At 36.0% G+C, this 13,671-nt stretch overlaps 1 protein-coding gene across 1 annotated transcript in view; it reads right to left on the bottom strand.

Annotated features, from left to right (window-relative positions):
* Positions 1 to 13,671, bottom strand: part of mef2d (myocyte enhancer factor 2d) — an 80,176-nt gene that overhangs the window by 34,725 nt on the left and 31,780 nt on the right. Inside the window, exons 2-3 of the mRNA XM_073847778.1 lie at positions 7,295 to 7,726; positions 3,144 to 3,347 (exon numbers count right to left, since the gene is read on the bottom strand). Of these exons, the coding sequence (XP_073703879.1) occupies positions 3,144 to 3,347; positions 7,295 to 7,348 (258 nt within the window). The 5' untranslated portion in view covers positions 7,349 to 7,726. The remainder of the gene's footprint in view (positions 1 to 3,143; positions 3,348 to 7,294; positions 7,727 to 13,671) is intronic.

The raw sequence follows: 13,671 nt of genomic DNA, 5'->3' as shown, positions 1-13,671 counted from the left end.
GAGATGTAGCAAGAGAGAAGAAGAGAGAGGCTGTGTGCGTACATATGCGTCTGTTCAGTCATGCATCAGTGTGAAAGCATGCCTGCCTGAATATGTGTGTGTGTGTGTGTGTGTGTGTGTGTGTGTGTGTACAGTGAGCTGTAGGGTGAATGAGGTTTTTTCTTTGGGTGATTGTAAGCCACTTCATCATTTATAAACAGTGAATCTCCCTCACTTTGTTGAATTCTTTCTTTTTGCCTGTCTGTCTCTCTCGTTTTGGTCTATGAAAGTCAAATACCCAGGTAAGGCAGAGAAGACGTGTTTTTTTTTTTATTGAACATGAGCTCTAGGAAGGGCCTTCTGAACGGTACTGCCCCCAAAAACATCAGGCCAAACACTGGGAACTCAGCACCAGGTCTGCCTGTACTGTCACTCTGCCTCTCAATATTACATGAGACAGCCTTCAGCCTTTACACACACAAAGCAGCCCAGTCAGGCTTGAGCTGATGTGGCCCATAGCGGCCTAACGCCCTCACCACAGTGCATGCACGCATACACACACATACACATACACATACACACACACTCTTTTAAGAGATTTCTGCAGCTGCACCCAACAGGAAACATGCACCTGTACCACTGGGGGCTTCTGCAAAAGAGTCATCATTTTCTCACCATAACACTCTCTATGTATTGACTTTCTGATGACTGCATTTGAAACTGTAGGCAATGACCATCTAATCTTAAAAAAATAAATCTAAATTTAAACAGTTCACTCAAAAGTTACAATTCCAGCATTATCTACCCACCATTATGTGGTTTCAATCAATATGCACTTATTTTTTATAGTGTTTGTTCATAGATCACAGTGCACAAGTTCATAGCAATGACAAATTAAAGCACCACAAAATTGGTTTATATGAATTTTGCACTACATCCCAGGTATTCTTAAGTCATGGTAGTTTTGAGTCAGTAAAAAAAATTTAAGTTGTTATTCACTGATAATCTTTCCCTCTAATAAGCCAGAGAAACTAAGCAATCAAATCATTAAACCAGTGAGTTCTATTGAAGCCTGTTTTAGCCCCTGAATAAAAAAAACTTTTTTCAACGTTTTATCTCGCAATTCTGAAAGGTTTATCAGAATTGTGAGATATAAACTCATAATTGCAAGTTAAAAAGTCAGAATTGCGAGATATAAACTCACAATTCTGACTTCCTATTTTTTAGAACTGAAATATAAACTTATTATAAGTTAAAATCTTTTTTCAATTTTTTTTCTCAGAATTGAGTTTATATCTCGCAATTCTGACTTTATTACATGCTACTGTGAGTTATTAAGTTAGAATTGTGAGATATAAACTTGCAATTCTGAGAAAAAAAATCTGTCAAAATATTAAAATATCCCCACGGAGAATTGGACATTCTGAGGAAAAAGTTTGTCTGACTTTTTTCCTCAGAATTGTGGGTTTAAATCTTGCAATTCTGAATTTTTTTTCTTACAGTGCAGTTTATTGCGCAATTTATGCCACAATTCTGAGGAAAAAAAATCAGGATTGTGGGTTTAAATCTTGCAATTCTGAGGTTTTTTCGCAACTGCGAGCAAAAAAAGTCTGAATTGTGATATAAAGTCAAACTTTTTAAAAATTATTTATTCAGTGGCATAAACGTGCTTCCTCAGAGTACCAGCTCTACCCAATTTGGAAACAAATCATTCTTTTGGGCTGGTTCTTTTAAATTAAACACTTGATCCGGTTCACAAGTTTCACTGAATGATTCATTATGGGAAACAGCTGCATGAAGGTGCTTTAAGATGGAATAAAACCCCCATGAGTTTGGAATAACTATGAGGGTGAGTAAATAATGACAGAATTTTTAATTTGTGGGTGAGCTCTTTTTAATTCGAACACTCTTTAACTCTTCCGCTGAGGTTATATGATAGTTTTGTGTGAGTAAAAGAACTAAATTGAAGTTACTGTTCACTAACAATCTTCCTTTCCAGTTAGTATTTCGAAAACCAAAATAGCCAAATAATTGAGTCAGCGAGTTAAACTTAAGAATCAAACCAGTTCAAAATTGGGAAACAGCTGTATTAAGGTCCATTAAGTTGAAACAAATAACATGCATAGCATACAGATTCAAAATACCATGAGGGGGAGTAAATGACGTAATTTTCATTTTTAAATAAACTATCCTTTTAACTATCCATTTAATTCATATGGCGTTTAAGCTACACTACCTGAGACATTCATCCACTGCTGCTGTTCTTTTCATATTAATGTTACGCACCCCAGAACAACATGCCACACACGAGCAGTCGCCATCTTGTGTTGGACGGGACGGACACCGGATGGGCACCGTGTGTGTGTTTGTGTGTAAGCCACTTTTTCCTCTCTGGCCAAAGGCAGGAGGTGGTAGAGGGTGCAGCTGTCCCTACCTCTCCTGTCCCACCATCGTCCAGGCAGTTAGCCAGCAGCGTATAGAGATCCACGAGCCTCTGAACCACCCTTCATGCTCTCTAGACGCACACACACACTCTTTCTCTCACACATGCGCTCGGCCTCCCTATGGATGAGTGTTTAGCTATGCAAAAGCCTTGCCACTTCTTGAAGAACTTGCAATGTTCTGGATTTACACTGTGACTATGGTATTACCAAGGTTTTCTTATATAATAAAGTGAAATATAAATTCAAATCAGCATGGTATGAGCATGATCTAAATCCATAATGAAAGTTCACTATATAATGAAGTGACAAATTTAGCTTTGGTTACAGTATTCTATAAAGGTCAAAATAAATGAGGAGAAGCGTTATGAAAAAAAAGTCATTGCAATTACAGACATTCCTATTTGGACGGGATCTTTCTCAGAGGACTTGTGTGTTAGCCGGAAAACAGTAGGTAATTTGTTCTGTGATTTTAACAAGGTTTCTGTGAGGAAAAACACACAAATTTACCTGGCCTCCTCAGGGAAAACTAGTCTTGACCAAATAGGGCTATTGACTGAACTACTGCAACCAAATTAACACGGTTCACCAAAGACAGGAAGGAAAGAGTGAAGAGAGGGAGCAAACAAATAAAGGGCGAGAGAGAGATCAACAAACAAACAAAACAATTTCCTGCAACCTGAAATTGGGAGGATTCATGGTGGGCTTGTGTGTCTGTGTTACCTCGATGATGTCTGCGTTGGTCCTGCTTTCGTGCGGCTCATTGTACTCAGTGTATTTGAGGAGCACTTTGTCCATGTCGGTGCTGGCATACTGGAAGAGCTTGTTTGAGTGATTGAAAATAATGAGGGCAATCTCGCAGTCACACAACACGCTGAGCTCGTAGGCTTTCTTCATCAGACCAAACTTCCGTTTGGTGAAGGTCACCTGTGGATAGAGAGAAAAAAAAGAGGTTAGATAAGGAGGAAAAAGATGACTGAGATGAACGATGAGAACTGAAAACTAGAACTTTTGCCTCTTACATAAATCTGTCCTATTTTAAAAAGTTTGTTTAGATAGTTGTACAGGGAAACAACAAAAAAGAAGATACTAAAGTTATAGTCCACGTAAAACAAAACCAAAACCAAACCTGTATGACTTTCGTTCCTCTGTGAAACTCAAAAGATGATATTTTGATTTTGAGATAATTTAATATCATTTACCACAAATGTGACCCTGGACCACAAAACCAGTCTTAAGTAGCACGGGTATATTCGTAGCAATAGCCTAAAATACATTGCAAGGGTTAAAATCATCAATTTTTCTTTTATGCCAAAAATCATTAGGATATTAAGTAAAGATCATGTTCCATGAATATATTTTGTACATTTCTTACTGTAAATATATCAAAACTTCATTTTTTATTAGTAACATGCATTGGTTAGAACTTAATTTAAACTTGATTTTCTCAATATCTTTTGCACCTTCAGATTCCAGCTTTTCAAATAGTTGGCCAAATATTGTCATATCCTAACAAACCATACATCAGTGGAAAGCTTAAATACCTTAAAGATGGTATAATTGACCCTTATGACTGGTTTTGTGGTCCAGGGTCACAAATGAGGAATGGAGCGTTCAAGATTGAAAAAGGATGCAAAAGCACCATTACTATATCATAAACATGGTCCTTTAAAGTAATATGATATTCAAAGGGATATACTGAAACTTAACACAATATTCATGGACGATCTTGACATGTGCTCTAGCTTAGAGAAGTAGTGATGTCTGATTTATGAACAAATTAATGTTTTGATTTCAATATTTGTAATTAATCAGTTGATCCTAAATAATTAGTCCACAAATCAGACTTATCTAGAGTTTACTTGACAGTTAAAATTTTACAGTTTGGGAATATACAAATTAACATTTCTCACACAAAGCAATTATACAGCTTTAGAAGACCAAGTAAAAATTCATAAGGACTACATTTATTGCATAAAAAAATGTCATAAATTACTGGAAAGACTAAAATAAAGTTAAAATGCATTTTCGTAAATCCATATAAATCACTTTTTCCGTAGAAGAGCCGATTCTTCTCTCTCAGAACTGACAGGGCAGCTTTCTAACATTTTCTTGCTTCCTGTGCCACCTCAAGAAAGAAAGTTTTTTTGACTCCTTAACCTTAAGAGCTCAACTGTGTTAGCAGACAGTGATTGCATCTCAGTAAATAAAAGCCCTTTTCCATTAGGTGAAAGAATCTCCTCCACCTCAACAATCAGGGAGCTGATGTTCCTTCTCTCCACACCAGCACCAGGATAAACACCAGCAACATAATTGCCATCGAAAATAGAAATCGCAGGTAACCAATGGCAACAGGAGAACACAACTTTATCATTGTGAAGAATGTTGAGAGGCAGCGACCTGACTTCTTTCCGCTCCTCTCTCGATCCAATTAACCTCAGGGCCGAATGCTTACCTACTGACCTTTACCGCACACGCGGACTCAAGCCTGCTCTCTCACCTGCTGCCGTCTGTCAGTTCTGGATAGCTCTCTTATATGCTTGCCTTGATGCTGGAGTTTGGTAATTAAAAGGCACATTTTATTGCAGCAAAGACTGTAGTTCATGTCCTCTTCTCATTCTCTTTAATTCTTTAATTGCCCAAAAACCTGTTAAACCACAGGAAGGTCGGAAAGGACAAGACGTGCAAAGCAGAATCATTTTCCGGGAAGAAATCTCAATTAAAAGTGATATTTAGTATAAAATGAGGCATAATCTGGGTCAGACAAACTACAAGACTTTTTTTGTAACTTTGTTTAAATATGATTATTCAGGCACAGCTGAGGGAGACAGAGAGCGCTGACACAGCGAAGCAGGCTAAGGTTGAGTATGCACACCTGCTCCGGTCAGAGTGACTACACCTATCAGCACAACTGTGACCAGAAAAACATTTCCCACACATTTCCCACTCTTTCATGTGAAACATGGAGGGAGAGATGACACACGTGTGAGTAGAACTCTGAACTAAGCACAATAAATTCCGTTAAAAGCTTTCAATAGGATATATATATAGGCTTTATATGACAAGCTGAGGAGCAGAGAGAACAAAAATTAACTTTAGGTTGATATAACAAAACAGCAAAAATAAACACTCATCAAAACAAAACTCAAACAATGCAGTGTTTGTATAGTTAATGAAAACTAAAACGCAAAGTACATAAAGAAAAATACATATCAGTCAAAAGTTTTTGAACAGTAAGATTTTTAATCTTTTTTGAGGAAGTCTTTTTTGCTCACCAAGCCTGCATTTATTTGATCCAAAATACAGCAAAAGCAGTAATATTGTGAAATATTTTTACTATTTAAAATAACTGCTTTCAATTCAAATATATTTTAAAATGAAATTTAAGTGGAGTACATTTTTTGACAAATGAAAAATATAATTTATCTGAAAGAAAAAGTCTTTGTAATACTTTTATTTAGCAAGGATGTTTAAATTAATCAAAAGTGATGATAAAGAGATTTATAACGTTACAAAAGATTTCTTTTTCAGATAAATGCTGTTCTTCTGAACTTCTATTCATCAAAGAAACCAAACCTGAAAAAAAAAATCTACTCAGCTGTTTTTACCATAATAATAATAATAATAATAATAATAATAATAATAATGTTTTTGAGCAGAAAATCTGAATATCAGAATGATTTGAATGCTTTGAAATTGAACAAATTACATTTTAAAATATATTCAAATAGAAAATTGTTTTGCTGTACTTTGGATCAAATGAATGCAGACTTGGTGAGCAAAAGAGACTTTACCAATCTTACTGTTCAAAAACCTTTGACTGGTACTGTATACATAAATTTGAAACTAAATTATACTAAAATGTTCATGACTCTATATGAAGGAATTCATAATTAAATACTACAAAAATACCACATATTAATTTTAGGTTATGATAAATTAAAGAGCATTTTATTTTAATTACATTTCAAAAACTGGAAATGCCAGAGGATGACACTAGACAATTTTGAGACATTTAATGCAGTTTAACATATTAAAATTATAACAGGTATTAACACATTACCTCTGGCAGCCCAAAAATACTTATTTTATGTTATTATTTTCATGTTATGGCTGAAAAGTAATATCTTTGGTCACTATTACATTTCTACTTTGTCTAAATTAATTAACAATAAACATTAAAATCAGTTCGTTTTAAATGTTACAAGTGAATTTGGGTATCACAATATTATAATGTACTTTAAAAAAAATTACATTATAATTATTTATCCATAAAAGTCCATAAAACATACAGATTGATTAATTAATAATAATAAAAAAATCAACCAATACCCAACATGGTACCAATATTCTGAATAAAACTAATACTAAAACTTAAAGAAACAGTTATATGTAAAAAGTAATGAAAACTAAACCAAATCTTGCTCCATCAGTCAAGCCAGAAATTGAGAAAGTGCACCACTCAAACAGCAATGCTTTGACAGCACGCTACGGGAAGACAACCTATGAGTAGTTAACTTGTAGTTGTCTTTGCTTATTAAAGCAGGATAGGAAAAAGTACTTCGAGATAGAAAAATCCACACGTCAACTATAAATCAACCGAAACCTCGCATTGGAGGAGTAAGATTTGATTTTGCCTCACACTGTTTGTCTTATACATGATGTCTAAATTACAGATGCAACTTAAGGCAGCTCACAAGAGTCAGAAATAATAAGAATGATTTCAGTGCAAACGCCAATAATATCTTTCAGGCTCTCCTGTGTATATTCAGTACGTTTTATTCAGCTGGCGAAATTATTTTTTTCAAGTTACATATTCACATCATATTGAACTAAAAACACTGCCACTGCAGACAGCCAGGCTTTGCACTCACCTGTCTGTTACGCTCGTCTGTGATTCGCTGAATCTGGATCTTTTTCCTCCCCATGGCTGCTGTGATTGGCCGAGCAGGGGTGGGGGCAAGGTTGGGGGTGTGGTGAGGGTTAGAGGTCAAAATTTCTCAAGGCAGTTACAGAAGCACAAACAGCGACTAGTCGCCTCTGTGTATGAAGATGTGTGTGTGTGAGAGAGTCTCTCTCTCTCTTTCTCTGTATGCCACCTGTCTGAGGCAGCTGGGCTCACCCGTCTTCCTCCACTGATAAAAAAAGGAAGGAGGGAAGGAAGAAAGAAAGTATGTGGCCTCCTGGTAGGGCCTTCAGATCATTGTCTGCTCAGGGTGCATGTCATCCAACAGGTGTCTTTTCTGATATCCAAACCCCCCTGGAAAAATCTGGTGATGAAGATGATGATGGTCTTGTGATGAATTCTGTGAAAGAAAAGAGAGACGGAACTTAAAAACAAAACTAGTGTGACAGCAAAGCACTAGGGTGGTCAACTGAGTGAAACATTTTAATTGGGGGGGGGGGGGTGGATCAAAAAGTAAATTGCATATTACATGTATCAAGATCAAAGTAATTTAGAACAAAAGACAGAAAAACAGACTTCTTACAATATTAGAGAAAAAACTTTTGATATTTGCTAAAATATACCAAACTCATCAAAAGAAATACAATGAATCACACTGTTGGTAAGATTATTTTTATGTCTTTCAAAGAAGTATATTATGCTCACCAGGTCTGCATTTATTTTTACTTTATGTCACAGTAAAACATTTTAAAATGTAATTGATTCCTGTGACAAAGCTGAACTTTCATCTTGCAGAAATCAATGTAATATGCTAATTTGCTGTTCAAAAATGAAAAAGAGTTGTATTTTTGTATAAACATTTTTTTCCTTTAATGACTAGAAAGCTCAAAAGAATAGCATTTACTTAAAATAGATTTCTCTTGTAACATTGTAAACATCTTAAATGTCACACAAGTGTATCCTTGCTGAATAAAAACATTAATTTATTTCAAGAAATTACAAAAATCTTACTGACCCCAGATTGTGAACAACAGTGTACATCGATATGTATAGTATTTTATATAATTAATTGTACTAATTTAACAGCCCAACAAACTACGACAGAATTTCAATTACATGCGCTGCTACCTGCTTCTGTCATTTTATCAAGAAATTAAAGATTAAAGATTATTGTTCTTAATCATTTTTCTTAATAATTTTGAACTTAAAGCCTTCACCGTTGAGTCTGTCAAATACTCTGCGGTCTGTGATTATTGTGTCACTCACTCACTCACTTACCCCTATAGTTAAGAAATGAAGGGTAAATTTCAAGCCTCCAAACTTTAGGGTCCCCACACTTTCTTGTCAGTGAATCTGTTATTTTTCTAAGAGTTTTACAAATCAATTTATAAAGGCTGAACTCACAAAGTAGTTTCTAGCTTAACAAATACTTCAAAACTAATCATAAACTACAATAAAATCTTTTGCATGATCTTCAAAAGGGAGCATATTATAAAAATCGGACTTTTTCCATGTTTAAACGGTGCATCAGTTCTAACACAAAAGTTTCTGTCGTTGGCTGCACAGATGAACACAGAACACTATTTAGAGTCCTCAAAGGAGACAAGACTAATATAAACATGCGATTTCTTTCCCAGCTGTTTACCTACACAGACATAACCAACTGTTTTGTAAATGCATTTTTAGCATAAACTTGTGCGTATTTGACAGTTTAAGCGCAATAAGACATGAAAGAGAACTTAGTTTAGTACTCACATGCCGTGTGTATAGCCACTTTCTGTGTGTGCTCAGAAAACCGAATATCAGAAGTTTAAACTAATATGGCTTCAAAATGCACAATTTCAGTGCAACAGACATAATAAACAAAACCAAACAGATGTCTTTAAAACAGAGGTACAAGCTGTAAAGTAACAGCCCTAATCTGGAAAAGGGGGCGGGGAGCAGCAGCTCATTTGCATTTAAAGAGCCATGCACGAAAACAGCATGTTACTGCTTCGTTTCAAAATAGACATTTTCAAAATGATATGATAATTGGCCTGTGGGGTATTTTGAGCTGAAATTTCACAGACACATCCTGGGAACACCTGAGACTTTTTACATATTTTAAAAAGGGGCAGAATAGGTCACCTTTAAAGATATTGTTAATTTCTTTTTAAAACATGGAAATCACACTTTGAAATTTGTGGATTTTGCTAAGTTTCAGGACCATGAAGGCAACCACGAAGCTTTTAAAGAGCCGCCAGTAAACCTCACCTCAACCATAAAAGAGTTTCCCCTAAACAATATATATATGGCTGAGCATAGCCCCTTTCTGCAACCTGACAGAGCCTGATTATGTGTTCTCGTTCACAAACCGCTGACGCCGATGTCGCTTACAGACCTAAAGCATCTTCACCTGCAGGGAAACACCTGCTGAAGTGTCTCTGTACTTGAGTGTGTCATCCAGCAGCACTCACAGTGTTCTCTCGCTAATAAGTCTCCCTTTTAGCTGTTTAGTCAACATGGATATTTTATCCACGTTTGAAGGTTAAGTGAATTTTTCACTTTATAATAATAATAATAATTTAATAATAAAAAAAAACATGTTCAAAACAAACAGTGAGAACAGATGTCTGGGAGGGAGATGGCACAAGTTTGTGTGTTTGTTTGTGTGTGTGTGTGTGTGTGTGTGTGTGTGTGTGTGTGTGTGTGTGTGTGTGTGTGAATGAATGGCTGCATGAATGGATTTACCACAGCCTAAGAATTGTCATATGGGCCAGGATAATTTTAAAACATGCTATTATTATCTCTGCCTTCGATAAAAAAAACAACAACCAGGGGCTTAAAACAGAATTCTATATATACATCCAGACTGTACACACTCAGGCTCACACATCCCCACATGACTGCTGACACAAGCTGACTCCCTGATCAGGGAAGCCTGCAAACTTCCTCATTTCCTTTTTTTCAGGTCAAAGTGCACAACCTTATGTGAGTCTGATCAACTTGAATTACAAGTTTTTACTTCCTTGCCACTTTCCTTGCAATAAAAATCAGCAAATATCCCAAAGTTTCCCTTTCAGTCTAGACTTAACATGAATACTAGGCCTCTTAGAGAAAGCACACAATTAATAAGTGTAGTTCAAAGTTATTGCTGAGTGGAAGAATACTAGAAAGACTGCAAAAAGAGTGACTGAAAGAGCTCTTCGACCTTGTTCCTGCCAAACTAATTCCTTCTTGTAAAGTAAACACTTTCAAAGGGTTGCCTTTTGTTCGGGCCAACCGACATCTCAAAATTACATCATAACAATCCTGATAGGCCGATGACACCGTGAGAATGCAAAAGCATTAGCTCTTCTAGGCTGTTTTTTCCTTCTGAGAAGCAAAAAGGAAAAATATTTCCCTATTACAGGCTTTTATGCTTAAGAAAACTAAACAAAAACACTCATTTGTAGATCCGCAATTAGTCACGATTAATCGATTCAAAATAAAAGTTTATGTTTGCATACTATATGTGTGTGTACTGTGTATATTTATTAAGTATATATAAACACACACACACAAACATGTATATATTAAGAAAAAATATGTTAGATTTATATGTAAATATTTATATTTATATATAAGTTATATACAAGTGTTTACATAAATACATACAAAGATTTTTTTAAATATATATACATGTGTGTGTATTTATATATACACATAATAAATATATACACAGTACACATACAAATAGTATGCAGACATAAACCTTTATTTTGAATCGATTAATCGCGACTAATCGTTTTGCAGCTCTTCTCATTTGTTGTAGTGAAATGAATAATAAATTTATTAATAAATAAATAAAACATTGCCATATACTTGTGTAGTTATGGCATCTGTATAATGGCTAAGTTGATGGCTGCATGGAAAAGGCAGAAGTAATGCTTAGAAACAGGCAGATGTGTAAACGATTTACACTCTTCATCGTTAAAGCCGACTTCCGCCATTTATGTACAATTTGTGTGCTTTTCACTAGTTGCGTTGAACATTTGAAGCAGCCATTACTTGCAGCCATTATCTGCTTATTAAACAGGTTAAAACGAATAAATGATAAATGTATGAACATATTCACACAAAATAAATGACGGCCAATAGGTTTTAAAGAAAGCATAGTAGGTTTTCTATGGCTAATCAGCCTAAATAAGTATGTAATAATCATAAAACAACTATTTTGTTCATAACCACCCTTTTTGCAGAAATAGTGATCAAAGATTGTACTTTTCCAATTTTTAGTGGAAAGATGTTGGTAATTCTCACTTTGCACAAATAGTTTTACTTGAAATACATGACATCCAGTCTGGTGGGTCGTATACAATCTAGCGAAAAGTTCCAGACAAACCTCTAATTGAGCCTTTTTTTCTGCATATGAATGGAACTCTACACTGAAAATTGAAAACTGAAAACTGACTTACAATCTGTTTTTGATTAAAGACAGTGAAAAGTGGCTTAAGAAACAACTGCCATTCACTCTCTTAACTCCAGTGTTCTGCTTTCATAACAAAACAACTGAGAAAGACATATAGGACTAGAAACTCACGTCACTTTTTGTTTGTTCTACCATCTAGAGTGACAGAAAAGGTCAGAATGCAGTAGCTCACGTACTTCTATACAAATTCCAAGCTGCTGGGCATGACAAAACAGTCCCTGTCAGAAGCTTCATCACTTCTTTCACAGTAAAACTGTGTGCGTGTATACGTTTACGTGACTCCAATTGGAGAGGATGTGTCGACAGGAAAGGTTTCCTCGACCGGCTGTTAGCAGCGCAGGCCTGAGTTCAAAGTGACTCGGACTGCGTTTGTGTTTAGGTCTGCGGGGCCAGCACATGAAAAGACTTCTTTATCTGCAATGAGAGTCAGAGTTTGACCTTTCACCCTGTGAGCGCTGAGAGGGGCTAATTCCCAGCTCTGATCTCAGTCGCTTCACAAGGGACCTGGAAAGTGTCCTCGGACTGCGGTTCCTCACAGTCAGACACTATAACCACAGAGAACTCATGAAGTACCACTTGATAATGTTGAAACTGCAAGAGGATGTTAGAGTTTTTTTTTTTCAAAGTCAAATGAAATATTTAATATAACAATATATTTTTCTTCAAAATGTTCTGTTTTTAAAGTGATAATATATGTTTCTTTTTTAATTATTGTATAAAACAATCAAGTAGTTATTAAAATACATTAAAAAAATAGGCCTATGTTAGCATTAATTTGAAAATATCAAATATGCATATCATTTTGTGAAGAAAGCATGGTGGTGATTTTATTACCTACTTAATTTTTTTTAAACTTTTTTCAGAAAAATAAGAGTAGCTTTTGGCCAATGCAACACTTGCACCACAAATGCCAGGGTGTTAGGGTGTACTGTATGGTTTTTAGCACATTTTATGTGGTTGCTAAGATGTGCTTGAAGTCAAAAGAGTCCAGATACTTCAAAAGTTCCTCTATCAAAGTGATTTTTTATGCAGTTTGGCAGGTGAAAATTGCTGGAAAAATAAAAAGGCTGCATTATTTGAGGTACCGCATAAGTTTGTAGAACAAATGTTGGTGGGACAGGTTAGATGGCGAAGTTGGGGAACTCTGGGGTTTGTTTAGATCTCTAACCTTAAGGGTTAGCAAGCACCACAATTAAACAATAAAGAAAAGACAAAGAAGGTTACAGATAAAACACCGGTTCCTTTCCGTTTTCTCTGCTAGGGGAACCCCCTGTAGCAACGACGAAAACCTTCTTTTCTTGAAAATAGACATTTATGCATTCACATTTTTATAATACACATTTATGCACATAAGCGCACATACACACATACACACACACACACACACACACACACACACACACACACACACACGTGTCAGCAAAAGGTATTTCTCACTGCTCTCAGAGCAAAAAGGTGAGCTGTTGTACGATGCAGCTGTGACACACACATACAGGGGAAGGTGTTATAATTTTGAGTTGTGGCTTTGCTCATACCACTGAGGAAATCCTGCGGAACCAAGCTTCAGCGTGCAACACAAGCAAAACAACATCATTTACACAGGCTTGCAAACAAGTAAAAAAACACCTTGGTGTAAACATGTCCAAAGACACACACTGCTAGTGAAGCAGAACCCAAGAGAGAGAGAGAAAAAAAAAAAAGTGTCACAAGTTTGTGACCTTTCACTATATCAAGTAATTCTCCATCTTCGAGTAGCTCGGACCCCCACGTTTGGGCTTCAGTGCTTCTCACAAGGACTCTGAAGTACCAGAGCTCCTCTGGGATAAGCGCATGCTGCCCTCATCCATGTGTGGGCATATGGTATTCTGTGTGAGCGCGTATGCGTGTGTAAGCAT

Source organism: Garra rufa, chromosome 9 (genome assembly GCF_049309525.1).
Source record: "Garra rufa chromosome 9, GarRuf1.0, whole genome shotgun sequence".
NCBI lineage: Eukaryota > Metazoa > Chordata > Actinopteri > Cypriniformes > Cyprinidae > Garra > Garra rufa.
The sequence above is the reverse complement of the archived record's forward strand: the minus strand, read 5'-3'. Positions and strand labels throughout refer to the sequence as shown.